Here is a 25,374-nt window from a genome sequence, read left to right on the forward strand (position 1 = left end):
TTTTAGCAGCTAAGTTAAATTTACCTCATTTGGTGCCACAGCCCAGCTCTTCTGTCTGTCTTTCCAGAAACAGTCTGTACTGTGAGTTGTAAGCCTTATGTTACACGCTACTGCATCAAAATGTTAACCAGCTCCCCTGTTAGCAAGCTACGGCACAAGATCTCTGTGTGAGGGAATAAGGGTTTAAGCACTATGCCAGAAGACATGCTGACACATTATCACTGCAAAGTTGTTTTAAAATCACCATTAACCCAAATAGTTATGGTTATATATCTGGGACAATCTTCAATTTACTAGTCATATGCTCTAACCCCTTTTTTGCATCCAAAAACCAGCTGGCTCCAAGGACAAAACTTACCCTGAGTTACGCAAGATAGGAGAGTCCCTGCTGTATTACGTCAAAAGACATATAGAGGGGAGTGACACATCCCAGACCCCAGTCTGCCATCAGAGATCCAGGAAAACGTTGTAACATGGGCCATCAAGAAGAGCAGAGCAAAGGACAGCATCAAAGTCGTGGCTTTGAGACTGCTACGCTCAACAACACGTCTACCAAGACAACATGAGGAGATCAGAGCCTGCTGCCAGATGACAGGAGTTGGCCCATGTACTCACTCAGTGTTCACATGAGATGCGTTTTCTCTCTGTAACGGCTCTCCCTGCCACCATCCATGTTTTCAGGAGTCAGAACTCCTGCAATCTGTTTCCTACTCTGCTACTGCCTCATTTAACCTGTCTGGCTTCAAACTCCCTTTCCCTCCTCCCTTTCTCCCCCAAAAAATAAGAGCATGAAAACAATCACCTCCCAGGGAGTTCTGAGCTGTAATTCCTGGTTGCAAAATGACCCAAGGCTCTCAGCTCTTCCCAGCGCAGCAAGAACAGCATCATTTGTTAGAAACTATTACGGACTTTGTGATACATAGTGTTGATGTATTCCTATGCCCAGACTAACAGTTGATTTACTTTCCCAGTGTGTCTTTCTTGCGTACCAGCGAGTAATTGATCTGGAAGTAGGTCAGTAGTACAGCATGTTAGCCGGAGCTGCCGAGATATGGGAACAAAACTGTCTCTCTGGTGAAGTGGTTTAGCACAGACAGTGGGGAGTTTTCTTTGAGCCTGCTGTTATAAACCTGAATATCCAACATCTCATTGCCATGAGGAATCTGGGAATGGGGAAGCCAGAGAGTGTAACACACAGGCAGGTTGCTCCATGGGTTATTCCTACATTGTCTTTGCTCTGATTCCCCAAGTGTCACTGCCTGCTGGGGAAAAAGCTGCGCAGCAGCCACAAGGAATTATACCGTAAAAGGCGTATACCAGGTTTAGAAACTGCTGACAGCCAAATCAAAGCAGTTTGCACACTACAGTCACCTGAAGATCACAAAAATACTTTTTAAAGGAAAACATTTGCCCTGCAAGGCTTGAACTGATCACTGAAGTATTTTCAAAATTCCCTTTCCCTTGCTTGGAGCCCAGCTGGAAGCAGAGAGCTTACCATGTTAGATTCCACTTCAAATTTTAAATAATACACCACAGGCCCAGTTCTCTGGCTTTACACCCTTCACCATCATTCACACGGGTGCAAAACGGTCACCTTTATTACACCAGGGGCCCAGCTGACACCTGATGAAGAAGCAGGCTGCGGGTGGGAGCAGTAGCTTTTCAGGAAGCGAATGTTAAACCCATTAAACCCCCTTGGGGAAGCACAGCAGTGAGCCAGCCACACCCTGCAGACACATCAGCATGGGCTTTGCTGGTGTTTCCAGGCTAACTCATGTCCCTCTGACACGCTGCCGGGCAGGTAGCAGAGAGCTGCACAGGGCTGCTTGAGGAGATGCTTCACCCCAGGAGTCTACCCACCGTGCCACAGAACAGCCCCATTTTTCCCAGTAAGAAGCACCCAGCACTTCCATAGGCTGTGGCTACACATCTGAACAGCAGTATTTTCCCAAACTAATGGGCCCCTCTTTGGTAGCAGTGCCTGCAGACACCAGGCCCAAGGCCAGCTGCCCTGAGAGGATCATGCCACAGCATCCTCCCCTCACTCCACACAGACTCTTGCCCAAAGTAGCCTTGAACCCAGACAGCTCATCTTTTTCTAGGTTATTTTTTTACTTCAGCAGTTAAAAAACAGAGAAGAGGCCAGCAGGTCTAGCAGCTCGAATGGGAAAAGAAAAAAAAAAAAAATTACCTCAGAGCATTGGTGGAGGGGACCCTGCAGGCACTGGTGTGTCCTCCGCCTTCCCACCTCACGCAGAGCCTGTTTCACTGGGGAAGGCGACATGGCGAGTCCTGTCCCGAGCCCACAGCAGTCCAAGGGCCTCCTTTTGTCCCCACCACCTCCACACACTGCACCGGCGATGGGCCCCAGCTCCCAGGTTCCCCCCGCCCCGGCCCCTCGCAGGCAGGCTTGGCTGCCCCACGCTAGGAGGGCTCGCCCAAGCACACCTGGGAGCCGGGGCCACGCCCGGGGGTTGGCAACGGGCAGGCTGCCGCCGGGCCCAGCTTTCCCTCCGGCCTCCCGGGCACGGGGAAGCAGAGGGGAAGCCCTTGCCTTTAGCTTAACTGCCAACCTCCTCTCACCAGGGCCCCGTGGGCATACCCTGGGGTGGGCTGTGCTGGCCACGCACCAGACTGCGCACCAGCGCCAGACCCCCCGAGGCCATGCCCTCTCCACAGCAGCTCCCCAGTGAAGGAGTCAGAGCGCACGCTCTTTAGCCACACAAATCAGTAAATAACTACATTTAAGTCAAGGGGAAAAAAGCTGGCTCCGAATCCTACAAACGGCTCACAGCTGGAGCTCCCATCAGCTGAGAAGGGGAACACTCTGGGTGTGGATCAACGGGCCAGTCCTGTGAAGCGTCGCCTTTATGTATCCCACAAAGCTCTTGCAAATTGAACATAGTTGTGGCTGTCAGATAAGGCATGTACTGAGGCAAACTCGTTCCCTAGTGACATCCATGTAACTCGGCCAAAGCAAATGAGGTTGGCATTTGGGCCGGCAAGAGCAGAACTGTGCAATCCTCCTTTAAATGAAGTACAGAGAGGTGGGTATCCTCTGCATGTGCCAGGGATCCAAGGTAAAGAGGGACATTGAATCAGTCATCCATGACAGACAACTCTTTGGTCATGCAGGGAAAGCAAATAATTTATTTACGTATCTGATTGTACATTACAGCTACCTAGAAGGATCCACATTAGCAAAGACAGCTTTATTGTCCCCAGAAAGTCCTCCAAGAAAATACAGAGAAAGTAGTGTAATGGCACATTGCAACAGTACTGACATCGCTTCACTTGTGTTGTAAATTATAGAACGAGATTAAAAAGAGTCATATGCCACTTTTGCTGGTTGTTTTTTTCAGTTGTTTTTTTTTCAGTAACAATGGCGCAAGTGGAGTTTGCTCATTTTCATACCAAGCTGCCTTTGAAGTAAAAATAAAACCACCTCCTTGTTTCTAAGGCAGCTTTATAATCTGTCAAGTGGATGCCAAATTCAGTTAAAAAAATTCTACTCCATGAGGATGGAACATATTATTTTATAGATCAAAGCTTTGTGTTTTGGGAGATTTAGGGGATATTGATGATTTCTTTCTTGTGACTTACCACAATTTATTATCTCACTTTGTCCAGGGGCTGGTCAGTGGGGTGTTGATAAACTGCAAGGTGCGAGAGAAGGAACAATTCAAGCATCTCACCAGATGAGGGGGTCAACACTCAAGAAATGAAACCACCAGCTCAAGAAGAAGTTGGTGGGAGGGAAGGACACTTCTAGGACCATGTCCCTGGTTGTCTGAGTTACAGATGGCCCAGTCTCACAACGCATTTACTTAGCTTCCCAAAATGCTGCAGGAGAGTGCTGTGCTACAAGCCCCAAGGGAAGGAGTTCATTCCGCATTTGCTGAAATGTGAAAAGCAAGACACCCAATTTCTCACATCTGCAGGAGGAAGATCTCCAGTCATGCAGAACCAGGGTCTGTCCTTAGGAAAAGCTGCCATAGAAGCCAGGGAGGGGACAGAAGCAGTAATTCAAAGCATTTCACCCTCTCTAAGAAGGAGGGTCTATGAACTGGTAATGCTATTTCTCTTTCCATTTCAATGGGCAAAGTAAATAACTTGCCTACTCCCACAAAAATAATCCCAGATTGAAGTTAACCTGAAATGGGCAATGTGTTCAAAGAGTATTTTGTTCTGACGTCCATTTCAAGTATAAAAAGAAGTAAATTGGCTTTAGTGTGAATAAAAACTATAACTCCAGGTCAGGACCGTAACATTTAGTGTTGTGTTTTATTATTTTGAATGAACTGAAACCAACAAGTGGATAGAATTGGTCTCATAACGATACTAGAACAATAAATCTGAGGAGTATGTATGTGACATTGCCTTACAAAAGACACCAGCCATCTGACACAACATTTCTAAAAGAAGACAAAGAACTGCTAATTATGTTAAATTTCATTTGCTACGTAATTTAGACCATGACCTGGTGCTTCTAAAAAAACCTGTACAAAATGAGTACTTTTTACATCTCAGAGGCACATGAATACAAATCTGATCTATTTTATATATACACATGTACATTATATGAAAACCAGAGATGATCAAATGAAAAAAGTGTATATAAAAGTGCCCAAAACAGGAGATAAAATGTGAAAATAAAATGTATCCTCACAACAGAGAAGTAAAAGGCACAAGTACTAAAATATGTAACCATGCAAAAAATCTAAGTACAATCTGTGCAACAAAGCAAAACAAATGGCTCCCACAACTGATTTTACATTAATTCTCAAAATATCTCAGTATTTAAACATATAGTCAGTGCAACATTTACTGCCCTGTAGCATACTGAAGTGTTCACATGACATGAAATTCTTGTTTCCCCTTCTGACTACCTTTCCCCAAAGCCAGAACAATTTAGCTACGGATAAGATATTAAATAAAATGGGGCTGATGTTGGGTAGTGTAAGAAGTTCACCGCTTCAACTGTCTGGGTGGAAGAGCCAGCCCTCCTGCACCCCTTACCGTCTGCATATTGAACGTGTGCCTGCCAGAACAACCACCTCCGTGCCCTTCACCAGGGCACGACGGGCTTTACGAGGGGTTTGCCAGGGTGAGTACCGCTCTGCCGAGAACGGTGATGCGACAGCTGACAGCTCAGATACCGGTCACAGTTGCACCGCTAACGCCTACATAAAAGAGAAACACAGATTCTAGAGGTAGGTGTCTGAACCATAGAAGTCCGTGTTTGTTAATATGTTTTCACTGGGTTTCAAATTTAAGTAAAAAGTAATCTCCCTCTAATTATTATTGGAATAGGTACTTACTCTTGCAGTTGAACAAAACTTCAAGACTTAAGCCAGTAAACTAAAAATAAAAAGAAGTGTAAGGAACACAATAAGGGCCTCGCAGAGTGTGCAAGTACAGCATGCAATCGGACCGCTGTAACAAATCAAGGCAAAACTTACGGGGATCTCCCAATGATCCCTTACCTGGATGGACTCACCCTACATGCTTGCACTTCATGAGAATCGGCTACAACATTTTGTCATGTAGAAGGGACACAATCTGTTTTCAGGACCACACAAAAGGCATGGACAAGACTGGCCTGGGATAAAGACAGGGCTAAAATTCATCTCAGTAGCTAAAGCCGCACTGAAGCCAACAATATTGGTTTTGTCCCTCCCATCTGCTCAAAGTGGCTGCCCCAAGGCACACACTCTGACAGCGGGCACAGTGTCTGGGGACAAGACCAAGGGTGTAAATGTCAACAGAAGATATGTTGGGGAAGAATCCCATAAAGAAATTACTCTCTCATGCATCAGAGCAACTCCCAGTGGATTATGTAGGATTACAGGATTCAGACCAAACAACTACTGCAATCCTTATCAAACTCTAAAGCTACATGCAGAGTTTCATTGAGTAAGAAACCCACACATGCCACATGCTTCAACACCAAACTGCTCCTAGGATCAATATTTTGAATTGAAAAATACTGAGAAAACAACCCTGAGAATGCTGCAACGGAACAAAATGCCAGCAACTGTTGAACTGTATCCTTTAAAATCAGCTGTGTTACATCACTTGTCATGCCTTCTTGACAACGTTCCTCGAGTAACAAATGACACAACAAGCATATGAGCACTGCTACTTACACCAGAAGCAACCCAGGAACTGCTCAGTTGAAGTTTGAGTCAAGTTTTCACTTACATCAGCATAAGCCAAGCCACTGATTTGGCAAGTGTTTGATCAGCTGCTACTTCCTTTCTTCCTTGGAAAAAAACCCTCAGACCACACCATGCAGTATTTGTTTTAACAGAAAACCACTGTTTATTCACTGCCATTAAAGAAGAAAAGAAGTATTAATTTATTTGTAAATTCTAGTTCTTAGATTCATCACATGTCGCTAGCACTACGATGCAAAGACCACTGAACAGTGACTGATGTAGCAGGACACGATGTGTGTTTATAGATTAGCTTCCAAGCCCTCAGTTGCTAACCAGAGTAGGGAGCCTAAATACCATAGGTCAAGATCCTCTCTGGAGAGTAATGCAGTTCTACTGAAGCAAATGGAGCATTGCTGCATTCAGACAGCAAAATATTTGTTGATACACGTATCTTTGAGAATTGATAACACTGGGTTCAACTCCCTACACAGCTGGCTGAGAAACATCTGATTTTCTCCCAAGACCATAAAAGGAAAGTTGGCAGCAAAAGTGTATTAGATTTTTTTTGAGACTTGCTACACATTTGCATATTAAAAACTCCTTAAAAATAGATGAGATGGTTACAGTTTATCACCATTGCACTTCAAAACGTGACAAATTCTCAAACAGCTTAAGTCCTTAATAGAAGTTATTCAAAAAGATGAAAAATACTCTTTTGGTGTCAAGCTAGATTTGAGTCATCATCACACTCTGAAACCAGAGCTAAGCAGCAGCTGAAGACTGATGTCTGGCAGGAAGCAGCCAGTATCAGAAAAATCTCGAGAGACTACATTTCAGGTACTCTTAAGTGCAAGTTTTGAAAGAGGTATTTTTTCTGCAGTAGCTTGTGTGTGGGATTTGCTTGACAAAGGACAGCTTCTAGCCAGAAGCAAGTCATTTTTTTCACTGTACAAAAATACCTGCAGTGGTTTGCAACTGGTTTGACCAGAACATCACTTAGCTTTTCAGAATCTACAGTAGAATGAACTAAGGAGCAGATCAAGATATAGTACCTTGGATTGTGTTTGCATCCCCGAGGGTTAAATGAGAAGCACGGTTTTGACACAAGAATGTTTACTGCATTTGAGTATTGCTAGAATGAGATGATACCACATTTCTGTGTTTGAAGTTATTTACCCAGGGAAGTGAAGCCATTGTTCCACCAACAGTAACTCCGACACAGAACACTGTACTTCTCCAGCTGGGCTGTGAGCACAAAGGAAGCCCACAGTAGAGAAGTAAGGAATTTATCAGAGAATAGACACTGAAACCGGTACCTCCCTATGTCCCACATCTCCTGTCTGTTCTGCCAATGTGTCTGTCTGACACTTGATCAGAATATGCTCTCTGCAACACTGATATCAGATTACTCTTCTTCCTGCCCCAGTGTCCCATCAAGTGGTCCCTTATTACCAAGTTACCTGCATGTCATAAAACACAATGACTTCTTTTCTGGGAGAGAAGGGTTCTCCAAGGCTTGGATTGCAAGACAAGCTGGTCTAATATCTATAGTTACTTAGTCTAAGAATGCAATTGCTAATTAGTGTTTTTAGAGGTGGATACCTTAGAGGAAAATGTATCTGCTAGTAAAATGCCCCTCCCACTTCCAAATCACATTATTTGTCAAACATAGCAAGTATCTGGATATGTGTTTGAACAGTAACAGAAAGCAGTACCACACCGAGGGCCCCACAGCAGCAGAAGTACAATTCCTTTATGCAATAAAACAAAGCTATGAACACCACCAACATGGTGGCAAGACAACTCTTCAAATTCAAACACTGGAGCAAGGAAGAGCTTCTAAATGCTAAAGCAGTTGGGTACAGAGCTAAACAAGAAGCCCTGCAAGTCCTTAGAAAATCCACTGCTGGGTACCCTTGGCTAGAATACCGCTTTCAGGATTTCAGCCAGATTTAGTGACTATTTGTCCTATTAGTGACTATTCACCTCTTACATATAATTACCTGCACAAAAACTGGGCTATAACTACGGTCACGTCTTCTTCTGTTCACATTTAGGGCTCTGTGGTCTCAGTGAAGCCAGGCTCCCTGCTTCCCAAGTGCTCTGCATAATTTTCAGTGAAACAGTCCTCAAGATTTGCTGATGTTCTACCCTAACAGGAATGGGGTTTAGATCATTAAAATTTTGAAGCTAAGTCCAGTTTACTTAAAAATATTTAAGGGAAAACATTCAGTTGCCAGTCTGACCTGCAACAGCTTTACTGATATTTAAATCCACTGCATGAGAGCAGGACAGATGTGTAACTTACCACAGTCAGCTCCAGTAGCAGGGCTGCTGGCTCACCCAGCCCTGCTTCTCCCAGCAGGTTAGCAACAGCCACCTGACAATTTGAAACAGTTCTCTGTGGCCTATTAAAAAGCATAAAGTCCTTGGCACAATCCACAGACAGCACCACGCAGAGGGGAATGCCATCACTGAAGTGCAGGTGAAGAGTCCTGTAGGCAGGGAGCTGTAGGTAGCACCAAGCTGGCTTAACCGCTCCTCTCCTACCTTCTGTGGATGGCACAGCCAGAAGCAGCGGCAGGTGGGAAAGGCGCATGGGTGGGGTGTCCACGGTGTTCCACCTGCTCCTCCACAAACAGAAGTTGCTGCAATTTAGCACAGGACATTTTACACCATTCCCAGGTAGCAAAGGAGTAGTCTTTAAATCCCTTCCTCCAGGTTACCCTAGAGCCTCAGGAAACCAGCCCTGAGACATCATCATTTGAACAAAACTGTACCATTTCTCCCAGAGCGCTGAAGTCCTACAGACATTTTTGTGCGCTGGTGTGTTGTGTCCCAGTTATTCCTCTGGTCCCTTTTGCTTTCCAGTTACTTTATGCCTGCCTAATGCAGATACATAGAAATAAATTTTTTTTATTTTCTTGCCTTCAAAAAAAGCCTGATTTCAGTACTTCCCCCACCCTTCCCATCATTCCGGTAACACATCACTGAAGGCAAGAGCACAGAGATTGCAGAAAAATATATATATATTTACATCCATAACTGAATACGTGTTTTATGTATTCAAATTCAAGAAAAATGCATCACATATACACACCAAGATACATCAAGAGAATACTAGGGGCAAGACACTGCCAACAGCAATACACAGAAAAGCACAGTCATTGCTACTGTAACATTCTTCTGGGGAGTGTATTCAACAAGAGGAAGCGTCTCTGTGCATTGGGGAAAGCCAGATACTTGGGCCTATTTTCCTGTGTCAGTTGGTGTGAATTGAAAGTGTGAAATTTTTACTTTAAGAAAGTGCATGGAATACTTTTTTTTTTTTAGCATTCAACTATCCAAACAATTCCATAAGCTCATTATATAAGCTACATTATTAATTAAAAAGGTCCTAACCCTACAGATCCAGCTCAGGAGAACACAGGCACATGTTCAAGTCCATCCATATTTAAGGCAGCATTTAAGCATACACTCAACTTTAAAGCTTATGTTCTGTCCCCCTGACTTCTATGAGCAGTCACAGTACATATTAAGTTAAACATCTACACAACTGCTCATCTAAATCAGGATGTGTCCCCTGCTCAGAGCTTTAGATATGCATGTGTGCACTCAGTCTAGATTGGCAGCTGCTGCAAGACCAAGCTCTTTTTCTTTTTACTGCCCTATAGGTAAAGTCACTCCACATCAGACTTCTTTCCACCACTGTGTTAGGACACAGCTGGTCCTCTCCACAGCTTGCCCACAAAATGTCAATCTCAAAGGAGTGCAGTGGGTATGGGGTAGGAAAGCAACTCAACATGTAATTTCAAGGGCTGCTCCTCCTCCCCCTGAAGTGGGCTATTTCATGCAATTTTTCTTTTTTTCTTTTGCTCCATTTCTTTTTTGTAAGAACTGGAATGTGTTCCTTCAGTGAAATCTTTAAAATTAAGGGGAAAGGGCAGGATCCCAGCATTCATCTTATATGGCCCATGATAAACCCCTGAAAATCAGGGAACAGAGTTGAAGAGCTGCTTAGCCTCAATGCTACAGGGACCCTGGCATAAAGAAAATACACATGCACACACACGCTAAGGAGCAGGCTGGCTCAGAGCATCCCAAAGCAGGCTCCAATGTGATCTTACGTAAAAAGCACTTTGTGCTGACAGTGGCAAACAAGCAGATGGTGATTTTTCACAAACAGCAACAATTCTGCAATATCTTCCTCTTCTTCCCTTTTACTTTGTCCTTCCTTTTCCCCGAAGTTTGTGGTTTTATCCTATGTGTGGTTTAAGTACTAAAACTAAATCAAATAGGAAATTACAGAGTCAGCACCAGTCAGGAACTGAACCTGGGTATGTTAATTGGTTTGTGGTACCCAAATTCCTGGAAGAACGAAAGAACAATTCTTGCTCCTGAAGTTAGGGCCACATCCATGTGTTTCCACTGTCTTTTTTACCTTTACAACTAGAGGTAGAGTCATTTTGTCCAGTATCTAAAACAGCATGATCCAGTTATATTGTTATTACATTAATATACAGTATCCATCTTATCACAGGTATTGAAAGTGCATGGAAAAAGTCTAACCAAGCCAATTTAATGACAAGTAACAATGTACCAAACATCATATAAACACACCCGCGCACCCACACTCACACGTAGTGTATATATATATTTATAGATTAATTTACAGTATCAGAGTGTTGTTTAGATCCAGTGGCATGTGCAGAAATGTCAGGCAGTTGCTGCTTTCCCTTCTCATATTTTCTTCAATTCTTTATTTCCAAGATAGACGGGTTGTGGTCTAGGATTGCCAAAATGATCTTGTCCATATACTGTCGCAATCTGTAATTTATCTCTTCTTGTTCTTTAAGGGCTTCCATGAGCTGAAAAATCACATTTCACAGTTACTCTTGAAATATTCTCACTACTTTACATAATAGCATGGAATTCAGATGAGTGAGAGACTAGCACCTGCTCAGGATCACCAATTCCCTTTTGTGATAGGTATTCTACCTCTAGTTCCTCCCTGTATCTGTATTAGAAACAATCTGTATGTTAAAGATCTTTACTATTAAGAAAGGTGGTGAACAGTCATCACCAGGGATCTTTTGGCAGGTCATCTGAAACAAATTCCCTATCTAACACACCAGTCCATCCTGCATCCACACCATGGATGAGCTTCCTCATCTCAGTGCAAGAGCTTCATGATACTCGATTTTTCCCCACATCTACTGATATCTAAAGTATTTAGCATGAAAGGCTGCTGAATAGAACAAGGATTTCACTGTTTTGCACCAGGAACAATATGGGCTGCCTCAGTATCATGTGCATACTCTCTCAAAAAAAACCCCAAAATAACACAGCTATATACTCTTCAAGAGCAACTGACCAAATAGTCTATGTTCTATATTAAATACAAGCGTTTCACTAGACCTTTGAGCTATGAAAGGCCCCTCAAACTCTCCAAAGATGAGGACTGCTTGCTTTTTATACTCTGTGTGTTAATGACAAACAGACAAAGCTGCCCAGGAGTGTCAGAGCCCCAGATCCTCCTAAAGCTAATGTGATTTGGGTGTCCATTTTCATTAGCTTTCATAAAAGTCCCACCCTGAATCTGCCGTTTCTTACCTTCATTTTGATTATACAGGAAAAATAGCACAATGGGAAAAGCGTATGCAGATGTGCGAGGTTTACTAAGCCTGGGCCACAGCTGTAAGGCACTTTCCTCCTTTAGAGGGGGAGTGTTGGGTATTCCTTGCATAAGTCACAGTGAGAGAATCATGAGATTCAGAAGTAGAAATAAAGATTTTTCTTGACAATAGCAAAAGTCCAATTTGCTTTTACCTAATTAGAGTTCAACAATTAAACAGCCTTTCTTCACAGTGCTCTGAAGTTCAGCAAGAAACTCAAGTATGCACTTCACTTCAAGGGACTGCTCAGGAGCTAAGGCTAACAGGGTCATTCAAGTACAGATTGGGTAAAAAGGTCTGTCTCAGGACTCCTCCTAAGAAGAAACGGGAAGTTCTGTCCAGAAGAAATAAAGCATAAAAAGCAAATAATTCCTTTGAATCTCCTTCATCACTAAACTGTCTTTTTCCCTGGGAGCTTAGATATCCATTGGCCTGATCTCACGATCTGTCCTGGAGCTTAAAGGAAGCTATACCAGCTTGACTCAGCACACATACAAACGGGTCTCCTATAATATATTCCAAAGCATTACCAGATATTACTTGCACACTACCTACTCTCTCCAAGAATTCAGCTCTGCTACAGGGAATATATAGCTCAAATTTAGATATAAGTGAGAGCTTGTTACTGAAGTAACTTAGAACTAAATCTAGAATAGAAAGTAAAAATTTAAGTAACTACCCATGGTAATTTCTGTATTAAATTAATGTCACAATATCACAATACCCTGTAAGATAGAAGATGTTAAAATAAATCCATTGTAAAACAGTTAACTAATTCTAATTCTAGTAATTCCAATTTTTGAGAGAAACAAATGGAAGAGTTATATTAAAAGGAGCAGCCAAAACCACCGTTACATTTAAGGCAATCTTCTAAGACTCTTGAATGCCTAGCAAAGCAGGTTTTTCTGTTGTTCATTTGTCAGCTTCAGATAGTTCAACCGTGACAGTTAATTACATTGAAAAACACAGATTTTTGGATGTAGTACTTAAAAAAGCATATTACCTCATCTCTTGATGCAGAATCAATTTCAGCAGCCAGTGATTGGGCTTTTGTTTGTGTTGCAAAGAGATTTTTAGCTTCATAAAGACTAAGACTTAGGATCTGTCCATTAAGATCATCATTTTGGTCACGAAGTTTCTGATTCTCCTATTTAAGAAAAGACATTGCTTTTAAGTTCTTCCTACAAGGTTTCACTAAAAAAAAAAAAATTAATGTTTTTTGAAATCACAGGTAGCTTGGGTTACATACAGTAAGGCTGCAAGCTAACAGCAACCAGCTGTGACAAGAATCACAGGTGTTTCCTATATGCACAATTTGCATCGCCTGTGCAAAGAAGTCCTAGACAGATGCAATGTGGGTCTTGTGCTTGTGTGGGAAGGGGGAGACAAAATCTAAAGGCAGCGTGCTGGAGGTATAGGCATTTTTTCAAAGCAATCCTGTACATTTCACATGGATCAAGAGGCCCTTCCCTGCTCACCTGCTTCAGCCGTTTTATTTCATGCTCCATTTCTACCTCTCTGGTTTTGGCGTTGAATTCACTCACGCTGGATGAAGAACTTCTCCCACGCCCAGGACGCTCACACTCCAGCTTGTACAGCTGCAAGTGCTCCAGTTCCTTCCGCAAATCTTCAATGAGCTGTGGACATGCAAGCAGCCCATGTCTCTCCAGCCCGTGCACAACCAGACCTCCCTGGTAGCAGCCATCTCTGTGCTGCACCTCTGTACTCTGGCACAAGCGCTGTGTGAGCCTGGTTGAGGCTGGACATTCCTACAATACAGCCACTTGCTCTTCTATGGAAGCACAGGTCACTTAAACCGCTTTAGAGCTGGAAGTGTCTCTGATCTCTAAGCTTCATGTCTGAGAGGCATAATTCCCCTTGCAAACTTAGTAAAGGAAATGTGAGGGCACACATTCAAGGCTGCAAGTTCTCAAAGAGTTCTAAACCCTTTGGGTCAGGGATTGACATTTAAGTATTCTTGCAGCATTCACTGCCCTATGGGTACCCCTCCCATAGGAACACAATCCAGTAATACATTCACTGGATGTTGTGTTTTCAGTGTTCATCCTGTCTGTCTACGCTTTTTCAGATGGGCTTCCATGCAGATGAGAGGGGATTGCCCGGTCTTACATCTCTCTTCGCACCTACCTCCTGTGTGGCTTCCCTCTCCTTGTTAAATTCCAGTCTGTTCTGCCGCAGCTTGTCCATCATTCTCTTGTACAAATCCATCTCGTCCTTCAGTCGCAGACTAGTGTCTTCCAACCTATCTGACATGCGTTGCCTTTCCTAGAATAAATGGTGAACTTCATAACTAGCTTGCAAGTGCATGAGCCATTTTCAGTTTTACAACATGAATCTATAGACAAAGTTGGTCACAAGCTGGCATGTGTCTCAGGGCATTTCCAATTTCATAAATATTCTTGTTTAGGGAAGGCAAGTTAAAGAAGCTGGGCCAATCACTAAATGAGTTTGCTCTTACACAAATCAAGCTGCTGTTAAATTGCTCAAGCACTCAGGAGTTTTGTTACCTCATCTAATCTCTCGGTTTGTGATTTCAGTCTTGTGACAGTGCTTTTCAGCTCACCATTTTCTTCTTCCAGTTGCTGAACCCTTTGTCAGTAACAAAAAAAAAAAAAAAAAAATCTTACAGCAAATGCCTTGTCAAAAATGCAGACATGCAAAATGGCACGCACTAAAAAGCCATTTTGCTTGCACTTGATAGGTCAAACAAGAAAATCTTTCTAATCTTACCATTTTTTATCATGAGCTATTTGGGTGCTTTTGTTTGTTTTTAGGGCCAAAAATGCTACACTGACCCTCAGATTCTTATGCTCCTAACAACAGGTATCTAAAAACAATTAAGCAGGAAGAAACAAATGCAGACACAAGTGTTTGCTACAGCTGGTCACAATTCCCTCATTGAATCTATGCCAAATACCCAGCTAAGCTGTCTACATGGGCCACATGGATTAAAGCATTAATGTAAAGCATCCTCCAAGCTTTTGGGCATTAGACATGCAACTGCACAGCTACTCGATAGAACTACTAACCTGAAACCATCTGTGCACTGTCTGGTTGTAAACAGCGTACATTTACATGCAAAGTAAAAATGAAGAAAAGAAGAACTTGTACTCTGCTCTGGGTGTCACCAAGATGTTTGTTACCTTGTATTTAGCAGTTCAATTTCGGTGCCTTTCTCTTTTTCATACTTGCTATATGCTTCTCGATGTCTCTTTATTTCTTCTTCCAGGGTCTGTTCTGCTGATGTCTCTTGGTCTTTCAATAGTTCTTCTAGCTCATGAACTCTAAGGAAACCAGATCTCATTTCAGTAACAGCTTCACAAGTACTTAAAAAAAAAAAAAGTGTGCAACTTCTTTGCCTCTCTCTTTCCTCCTCACTCCTTTATTTCATTCTACTTCACCATCTCTCCTGGCTTTTAACCTCTCCCAATAACACTCGTGGTATTTAATCTTCCAAAGAGCACGGAGTTAAGTAGTATCAGTTCTTCTATTATCCTTTCATTCTCAGTCTCAAGAAGTTGGGACTATGATCCAGTCTTTTGCTCTTGCTATGTGCAAGAAAAAATCCAGTGGTAACCTCCTGTATAACAAAGAGCTTGCTCTGTACAAGTCAGTGACGTCTCTGTACTAAAAAACTTGCTTGGAAGGCCCCTGCTTGCTAGAAGGTTAGCAAGGCAGCCCTATTCCACTTGGACTTCTCAGATGAAGCCTTACCTTATTTTGTCTGTCAGCATTAAGGCAGAAGACTTGGTCATATTTTACATGTAGAGATGTTCCTTCCGTACAACTTTGCTCTAGCCCTGCTCTGACATGATAAAGAGAACTGGCTCCGTGCTTTATTACCTGTGAACTAGCTGCGTGTTCTCGTGTTTCAGTTTGCTCTTTAGGTCGCCATTTGTCAGGCTATCATTCTCCAGTTCTGTCACCTTTTTTTCTAGGTATGTTACCTGGAAGGGGAAGTGGAAAAGAGTTGAGAGTTTGAATCTCTCTTCATAAACCCTCTTACTGTTCCTAACTGGCATTTAGCTATGCTACCTTTTTTAAAGGGGGCATGCTTCCCTGCAAAGCCAAGCAGTGAAATTAAGCTCTGAAATTCTTAGTCCCCAGATCCTGCATCTTCCGTGAAGGTCATCAATGCAAATACACTGTAAAGAACTACTAATACAATGCCTAGATCTGTACTTGCACAGTTCTTGCATTTTTCTGAAGCAAAAGTCATAATATTAATGGAATATTGAAGACCTTTTGAATGAGATGCTCACAGTTACCAGTGATATGAAGTAAGTGAGTTTTGTCAATAGATGTATGTCTCCAGCAGGATTTTGTTGGGTACGTTAAATGCAATACGCGTAGCTTCTCACCTTTTCAGTTATATCATTATCACAGGAGTCTATGCTGTCTCTGAACAGGTCTTCTGTGCTGCCATTACTGCTGCTGAAGTTACTGTTATGGAAGAGTTGTCTGAAAGATCAGAAGAATAATTATTTTGCCTGATGAGGACGGAAGAGAAAGAGTCTGTGTAATGTCTTATCGCCTGGGTTTGCACTTTGAGTATGCAACACTAAAATCTATGCAATCATTTCAGTGACAATTACAACTGCTTAAGCACAAGTCTTAGAAGACACTGGTAGCTAAATGAAGTCATACTGAGCACAATAAATGACATCAGTTCTAGGGTGTGAATTCTTTGTTGCTTTTGATAGTATCTGCCACCAGCATTAACATAATTTAAAAATTACTTAGCCTTAATTCACATTATGTACTGAGTTATATTTTCCTTATTAGAAATTTAAAATAAAGTCACCACTGTGCACTAGTTGGTACAGTTAATCTAGAAAATTTCATGCAGTAGGGACTCCTTTAAAAAACAGAAAAAAAAGAAATCTCAAGCATTTCCCACTATAGAATACTGTCAGAATACGTAACACTGGAGATTATCTAAAATATTCTTGAAACTTACAGCCCCCAAGCCCAGGGCTGGTTCATTCAGTCAAAGGATGTCCTTTTTAAAGGGACACTCTTGCTTTCCTTTGCATTTTGGCAGCAACAACAACACGACCCACATTATGAGGGTGAAAGAAGCAATAGCTGGACTGATGGAATAGCAGTATAAAGGAAGAAAGTTGGCAGACAAGGAAGGAACTACATTCTTAACAGAGCTCTTTCCAGTTCAGGGGCCTGCTCCAAGACTAGCATTGGCTTCTATATTCTGTAGCACCCCTATCCAAATACAGGCCCCTTCCTTTGAAAACTTGTCTTGGCACATTTTTGTTTTCCTAAACTTATTCCTCCTCTCCCCTCTGACCTCCACTTATGGAATTGTTACAGTTGATTCCACATGTATTCATAAAAAAAGTTGAAGACTCTTACCTTCCAAAAGCTGTACTTGATATTTTCCTGTTAGGGCTACATGGATACAGAAGGAATAATACAGGAATTAAACACTTATCTGATCAGTGTTGGATTAAATCTTAGTTTAAACTCCAGCTGAATTGCACAATGAAACATAACACTGACTTTTTTAGTGAAGGAAAAAAATAATTCTGTGAACAATATTCTTGGACAACTTAACCAAAAGCTGCAGTTACCGAAAATGTGAAGATGAGTGGAGCCACAAGTTACTGTGATCATTAATAAGTCAATTTGCGAATATTGTTATATTTAGCAGAGATTTGTCAGTGTAAATCAGAGTGAAACTAACATTAGAAACACCACAAAATGACACTGAGTTAGTGATGGACATTTATTCTGGATTCCCAGTTTTTAGATGATTTTATAAACAGTTAGTTTATTCTTCCCCATAATGCTTCCCAGTTCAGCACAGGAACTGAGGTGCTTTCCATTTTTACAGTTCCTTATTGCAGTCAGAGACTAGTAGTACCTAAACGAAGGATCAGACTCCAGGCAACAGCACTAGAACCAAATCAAAATATCCAGCTGCATCTCCCAGTAAGAGGATGTCGCACCTCTGTGTGCCCACAGACACGCAGCTCTTTGTCAGAGCACCGCTCTCTTTCAGCCAGGTATATACAGCCTCACTCAAAATTACCAAAGACCTAGCCAGTCATGGCCCAGGTGTTAGCAGGGCAGGAACATTGTTCATGTCAAGTACTGTGCTGCTGCGTCATGGAGAGAAGCAGCAGTGCAGTGCGCTCCGTGCCAAGGGTTACGCAGACAGGCAGGATTTACGTGCAGTTCCTAGGGGGAGCTAGCAGCCCACCAAATAATTTCCTTCAAAAACCCTAGCTGATTGTTGGAAGCACTGGATTTTTTCCAAGTGCTCAGCACAGTTTAGAAGTGGATGGAGGGGCAGAGATAAAAACGTAAGGAAAAAGCTGAAATGGCAAAGAAGCCCAAAAGTCACTTCTGCCATAGGATTCACCACTTTTCCAAGTTTCCAAGGGACAAAAAAAAAATCCCACAGGAATGAAGTACCTCTGCTGACCAATAGCTTTAGGAGAGGTTGGACTTGATGATCTTAAAGGTCTTTTTCATCCTAAATAATTTTGTGATTCTCTATGTAAGGTGATATGCATTAGCTAAGGATCTGCCAGACCACTCCTTCCCAGCTGGAGAAAACAGTAGTTATCTATAGATCTGCACTAAGCAGCACAAGCAGACCCTACCTCTTGGCAAAAAACCCTGGAAATATCACTCTCACTCTGCAAAGAACTAATTGGTTAAAATACCTGAGTTTATTAATGCTGTCTGCACCCTAAGTCAGAAAAATACTTATTAGCTACTGAAGAACAGCATTTTGGTTCAGGCTAGATGTCAAGGTTTGAATTTCTTACTGTTTTGTAAGAACAAGTGTAAGACAGAATGGGATACAGGGAAGGAGACAGCTCGCTCTTCCTCTCCTCCTGCTACTAGCTAGTCCCATTTAAAGGGGCATTGCTAAAAGCAGTGCAGTAGGCTGCTTACCTGTTTGCTTTCAAGTTTTTCAGCCTGGCTTCCAAATCGTTGAGTAGGTTTATCTTTTTGCAGCACTGTGAGCAGTAAACATCCAGTAACTCGCTGCTATAAACATGCCTCATTTTTCGGGGTGTTTGGCCAGCACTGTTTGCAGGAAAGGAGAGATGTTACTGGCTATAGTAACCAACTCACAACAGATCTTCCTCTTGACTGTGTGCCAGTCACAGACAAGGGACTTTGTGAACCACCTCTAACAGCAGCTCATCTAACTTAGAGGTGATGATGGAAAAATGCTAGTCTTAGGGCAAGTCTACCTGTCTGAGTTGAGGCTTTACAGACGACGTGTTCTGGGTGTCAATGGAAAGAATCAGTCTGGGTGACTGGAAGAATAGCACAAAGTATATAGAGTGCATGAGATGCATGTAGCAAAAGCAGCTACATTAGTATGTTCCACCTCAGCAGTGTCCCGCATCTTCCCCACTAGAGCTTTCATGCAACCTGAAGAGTCTTTTCTCCACGAAAAAGACAGGAAGATGAAAAACAGAGTGGTCTGATAAGAAGTCACACGAACCCCCTCAGATGGTAGGACAGAAGGAACCCTAGAATGAGTAGGAAGGGAGAAGTCGACATAGGTCTAAAGAGGAGACAACAGTTCTTGGCATGACAAAGAGAAAATAAACTCAAATAAAAGAGAACAATCATGGCATGAAGTGCACAGAGCCCCAGGAATGGGAATGGAAAGGGCTGCACAAACCTGAGGGGATGAAGGACACAAGCCATCATCATGAAGGGGCAGCAGAGGGGGGTGCTGGCTCTGCATGCATGAGAGAGGTGGCAAGGTTGTATTGCAGAAGTGCTTGAAACAGAGGGTAGCACGTGGGGGTTGCATGCAGAACAGAGGGATGCAGTGGGCTTGCCCTGTGTTAGCAACGAAGCACAAGACCTTATGTGCTATTGATCCAAGCAGACAAATCCTAGAGCATCCTCATTGCTCAGTTCTTCCCCAACCCTGCTCACCCATTCCCTTGCTTGGGGAAGGACTTTAAAATCAGCAACTGGCTTGGTCACAGGACACAAGAGCTACAGAAACTGAGGTCACATCCAGGAAACTGGTAGACTGTAGTGGCATTTCTAGCTCCTAACAGACAGCAGCTACTTATGTCTTCCAAGACATTCAAAGGCAATATGGATGCTTGTTTCAAACAAACCCCTGTCCATATACAGCACTTTGCCTCACAGGTTAGTGCTAAGCATTTGTAGTATCAGAATGCTAAAAAGAAACAGCTCTCTTGCAGGTCTTCACGGCATCAGCGCTGGTGCATAGCACTAAGCTGGTTTCCAGCTTGCAGCAGATCGCTTCCAGTACTAGCCCCTAACTGTGAAATCTACTGTCTGCAATAGAAAGAAATCACTACAAGCAACACAGCCCAGTTATTTCAACAGAACCCAACAGAGGTTATCAGAAACAACATATTTGCTGTAGCAAATGTAGTCTCAATCGGAGGCCAGAAAATGAACTGATAACATTTTGCTTTTAAGGTGAGTTTATGTAATCAGTGTAAACTCCAGTATGGTCATCCATGCTCAGCAAAGAACAAAACTGAAAAATTGTTTGTTAACGAGTAAGGAGCAACCTGGAAGATACAGATGAGCCAAGGTCAGAGTAGGCGTTGGTTCTGGTCTCATCATCAGGGCATGGGCTACTGGGAGTAAAATCCACATCATCTCCTTCCCCATAGTCTTCAAACTGTTCTTCATTACTGATCAGAGAGGCGGTGGAATAAGTTGACAGGTCAGATGCTGCAGAAGGGTTGTGAGGACTTGACCTGAAACAAGAGGTCAAAACATCTCGAAGGCCAGCTTTGATAGCATCTCACCTGATATGGAATCTTCCATCTTTACAGCTTGTCCCCTCATTTGAAGTTGTAACCCACTTACATTGTGCTAAAAAACTGAAGGGCTAAAACACACCTAATGTGCATTTGACATGGTGCCTTGAAAGACAAGGAGCATAAGAATCTATGAACAAGCTACCTGTGAGACAGGTTTGGATAAACACAAACCATTTCACCTTAAAAAGCACACCTTGACAACCCTCAGCCATCATTTCCATGTGGTGGTGAAGACTGCTGCTTATGAGACTTCTGCTCTGAGCGCAAGAACTGTGCAAACAACTCTGAAATGCATGCGATAGTGAGAGGAACACATACAAGACAGAGGCTGTTGCTGTATTCCACAGCCAGAGTTCCCCAGTAATCCCCATAAATCCTCTTCCACACCCCCTCAACTCCAGCTACTCTCTTTTGAGTGGCCAGACACAAACTTCAGTTCACTGCATGCCAGAGAGTCACTACAGATGTGACTTAATGGAGGCTGGGTTTCTGCCCTTCCTTCCATTGTGACAAAATGTGTCTTTCAGAGGAGATATGGACCACAAGAAAAGGCTGCTTTACTACCAGAGAAGTACCTAAGATAATGCCAAACGGTTAGGGAATGACAGGACCCTGTGATCTCAGAGAGAGAAGACATATAGGTAAACAGATCAGCAGAACCACCATAGGAAAGCAGCTGGCACACCAGTTTTGAGCACATCACATCTAATACGAAGGAGCAAGTTTGCTGCACATAGTGCACAGTGATTCTCCTGCCCAGAGTCCAGACTACCCTGCAGACGTGCGGTGTGCTATCTTGCAGAGGCAGATATTTTACACAGGTTTTCTCAGCTCCCACCTCATTAAGGCAAACAGGCAAGCCAGTAAATTCCCCTACATGTTCTTATAAACAAACTTCTCCCTACAGAAAATGCACATCTAAGGCCTGAAGCACACACTCCACTTGTGAAGCCCTGGAGTTGCCTGACACATTACTGTTCCTACTACAAAGCAGAATCCAGCACCTCTCTGCAAGACAGACAAGGGAGTGATTCAATCTGCTGACACTTTGTGCAGATTGGGTTACGTTTTTCGCTCCCTTTGCTTCAGTGCACTGTGCTTGTATCTTCAACTCCACTAGCTGAGCCATGGGACAGTAAGCTCCCAGTTGATGATGTTCTCCAGCAGCTCAACCATATTGCCTCCTAGGTTTCTTTTGAATCTACCTTGAGCCTCTTAACCATGCCCTGCACTTTTGGAGACAGGGAGATTCCTCTTCCTGTAATATTACACTTGTGAGCTGTAAACAAGAGATGCAACAGTGTTCCTTTGGCGGATGGTGCAAGCATTATTTGCGTATCTCTTCTCTCCAAAAGCAATTAGAAGAGGAAGCCTGCCAACGTTTCAGATGTATGCTCTTTTGTTTCTCCTGTTTTGATGAGATCCATTTATAGCCTGCAATTCATTTATCTAATTCACATAAACAGAAATTAGGGTAAGTCAAGCCTGGCACACTATTAAAGGATGAAGATCATAAAGATAGGAATACTCATACTAGAAATAGATCAAACTTCACTAGCAAGGCTCCTTGGCTGGGAGATGGATTAGTAAGAAGCTCAACACATTACACTAACATCTATTCATAAAGAGCTGCTGTGCCACAGACATACTGTGAATTGATAAGTTTTGGGGTGACTATGATCTCTGTAACTGCAACTGCTGTTTTCATCTCACTGTTGTTACACCAAGTCAGTTTGAGACCTCATAACACTTCCATCTGGGACAGAGGTAAACAACCAGTCCTCAGCTGGGATGATAACTTGCCCATAAAACCAACTCTCCAGCATAAAAACCCTGGAACATCACCACTTGCCAACAGACTGGAGTTCAGCAACTTTATCCTGCTTGCATTGCCTGTTTCTCTTACGGCAGCTATACAAACAGTCACTACTGCTGGACTTGTCTGGTAGTGTTGCTTAGAACTTTCAATTTGTAGTTATTCGTAAGCTTTGCCAAACTTTAAACTGCTTGGGTTGAAATAGTCCATGCTCAGGGTAGATCCTGAACTCATAACCAGCTGCAGGCTGGAAACTGTCTAGGAATTGCACAGTCATTTCCAAAGGAGCTGCTAAAAGCTGCTGTTTTGCCCATTCTAACACTTTCTGAAGGAAGCTTTCTTTTTTTTTTTTTTTAAAGATATTTCCTGTTCTTCAAAGCAGGACTTCACAGAGGGCTGATGTATCTGATACACAACCCATCTGCTTCTTCAACAAGCAAGGTATTATGGTTTGGCCACAGTAAAAATCTCTATCTTGTCTTTTAACACAAAAGCATGAAGCTTCCCAAGTGGTTTCCCCCAGATTTACCAAAGCTGAGGAGACCTCAGAGGATAAACCAAGACCTATTAGTAGCAGCACGGTAGCTCTTAGCAGTTCCTGTCCCCCTAGAAGGAGGGTACAGGATGCACAATCCCCCCCCGCCCCGAGCCTGAATGGCACAGCTGAGGAAAGATAACTCATTTCAAACGCAGTATGGATAAAAGTCAGTCACTGCAAGGATGGGTGCTTTGAAGAACTGGGAATGGTAAGGCAAGGAGACAAGTTTGATAAAGAGCTGATGAAAACTGGAATTATCTTGATAAAGTCTCTGGGATTGCTTGGGCAAATGGAAGAAGGATAGATCTCAGCTAGCTGAGAAACTCAGAAGGAGGGTTATTCCTACTAGGAATGAGGCTGCACAGAGAGCATCCGATGAGGCCCAGGAGAGAGAAGGAGAGCTGCCTTAGCAAGGAAAGAAGCTCAAGAGGCACAAGCCAAGATGATAAGCCAAAAATAGGGAATACAGGGCAAAGGCTTACAGAGCAAGCCCAGCTGAGCTCTGACCTGTGGTACTGCATTAACTCAGTTTAAAGTAGGATTAAATCAAGTTGGGTCCCTTTCCCCAGTCAGCTTTTACCAACACCCCCCAGGTACACACCTGGGAAGAGTCAAGTTTGGATTAGAGACACTCTTGTGTTAACAGCAAACTATGGTTACACACGCACATGCTAGGATACTCGGTGTTAAACACAATTTACTGATGCACACTAAAGATTATGGAAAATTAGAAACACACAGAATTAACTTGGTACACGGAGCTGCAAAGCAAATCTGCAGAGCCCACATCTTCAGATAACTACAAAAGACTAAAGCAGCATTCCCCATATTGCACTGCTTTGCAGGAAGTATTTGTTTTAATTCCAGCATATAAAGCTAATGGGAACACAGAAGATCCTACATTTTGGGGGATGCTAATGAAGTGATCCATTCTGGAGACACCCAACACTTTCACTTCAACACGCAACATGCAAGTCCTGTAAGCGCTCACAGAACATGCCAGAAGGAGCCAGGGCTGAGGCTGTGTAAGCCACTTAGAGGACCTGGACATCCATCCCCCTTATATAGTAAATAGATATTAAGTTTCTAAATCCTTCAGGCATCCTCAGCTTCCCACAATAGGGATTAGTCAAATAAATGCTCCTTCCTCCCTGGTCCTTTTGCACATGCCTCAAAACAGGGCTGCCATGGGACAAACCCACCACTCACTTGTCACCAGGCAGAAACAGGCCACCAAGCACACCGTCCTTCTCCTCGCTCCGACACACATCGGAGGCCTCTGAGCTCTGAGCACTCTCAATAGCACTGTCCATGTCAGACTCATGGTGAACCTCTTGCTGTGCCAGAGTCATTGTGTCGTCATCAGGAAAGAACTCCGACTCGCTGTAGGCGCTTTCGCTGTCCAAGTAGGCACAGTCCTGGATTTCACCACCCTAGCAAAAGAAGAATTGGGAGGCAATTCAGATCATCCTTCAAGGCAGTTAAGAGGATACAGGAGAAGCAAAACCCACTCTCTGGAAGCCCTGGTAAGCAAGAGTGGCACTGAATAAAAGACATAAAACAAAAAGCCTGATCTGCTTTACAAAGGCTAGCTCCTGCAAGCCCCTAGGGTAGCTTGCGCCTTCAAGAAGAGCTCAAATACTGTCTCTGACTTGGTGTCTGTCTTTTATAAGAGAAAGGGACACAACACTCAGGTACAAAATGTAGTCAGTGTTGCCCTAATTTACTATCAAATGCACTTGGAGTAATAAATATCCTCAACAGGTTTTTATTATAAAAAGAAATACCCTTTGTAAGAAGATAATCATGGGACCAACTCCCAGTGACTTAATGTATTAATATTATCGATTAAAAAAAAAGCAAACCAGGTAAGTCTAACAGCTTACTCTGTCTTTGAGGATTGGGGGGGGGGGGATCTGGAGCTGGCAGGTGTGAAAACATTTATGGTAAAGTCTTTGTGACAATCAAAGGTATGAGAGAGCAGAAAAAACCCACACAGCCATCTGTTCCTGCTTCCTGGAACCACATGTCTCGATTAAGTATCAACTAAAATAAGATGTCATTCTCATTACTGCAACACTTTGCTCTTGCTGTTCATACCCACCCTTCCCTTCTTGCCCCATGAACACTCACAATAGCCAAGACAAGCTGTTTTCTATTTACTTGTCCCTGAGGGACAAATAAAAAGTCTTAATTGAAAAAATAAAGCCTAAGATTTTACTCTGTCCTTTGTTTGATACATAGCAACACAATACTGCTTTGACAATTCCCATCCAGCGTGACACAAATAACTCGTGACTCCAGAGCGAGTCCTACAAGTGCTCTGACTCAGAGCTCCACTCCAAAGCTCACCTGC

At 42.9% G+C, this 25,374-nt stretch overlaps 1 protein-coding gene across 1 annotated transcript; it reads right to left on the reverse strand.

The window, feature by feature from the left end:
* Positions 1–10,417: 10,417 nt before the first annotated feature.
* RAB11FIP4 (RAB11 family interacting protein 4 (class II)) lies at positions 10,418–25,046 on the reverse strand. The gene is made up of 13 exons (XM_010292467.1): positions 25,014–25,046; positions 24,228–24,451; positions 20,407–20,598; positions 18,782–18,916; positions 17,228–17,263; positions 16,219–16,318; positions 15,701–15,804; positions 15,001–15,141; positions 14,365–14,446; positions 13,985–14,122; positions 13,315–13,473; positions 12,840–12,983; positions 10,418–11,029 (listed from the first exon to the last, which is right to left on the reverse strand). The coding sequence occupies exons 1-13, from the start codon at positions 25,044–25,046 to the stop codon at positions 10,913–10,915; spliced, it is 1,605 nt and encodes a 534-aa protein (XP_010290769.1). The 3' UTR covers positions 10,418–10,912.
* Between the last annotated feature and the right edge of the window lie 328 nt (positions 25,047–25,374).

This window comes from Phaethon lepturus, unplaced genomic scaffold (assembly GCF_000687285.1).
Source record: "Phaethon lepturus isolate BGI_N335 unplaced genomic scaffold, ASM68728v1 scaffold49668, whole genome shotgun sequence".
NCBI lineage: Eukaryota > Metazoa > Chordata > Aves > Phaethontiformes > Phaethontidae > Phaethon > Phaethon lepturus.

What these genes read in the sequence shown, in the direction of transcription:
- RAB11FIP4 (XM_010292467.1), bottom strand. Translation starts at nt 25,046, where the DNA reads ATGTGGTTCCAGGAAGCAGGAACAGATGGCTGT. An exon ending in TCAAGTACAGCTTTTGGAAG is followed by an intron (nt 16,319 to 17,227) that starts GTAAGAGTCTTC and finishes CTGATCTTTCAG; the next exon opens with ACAACTCTTCCATAACAGTA. An exon ending in AAACCGAGAGATTAGATGAG is followed by an intron (nt 14,123 to 14,364) that starts GTAACAAAACTC and finishes CATTTATTCTAG; the next exon opens with GAAAGGCAACGCATGTCAGA.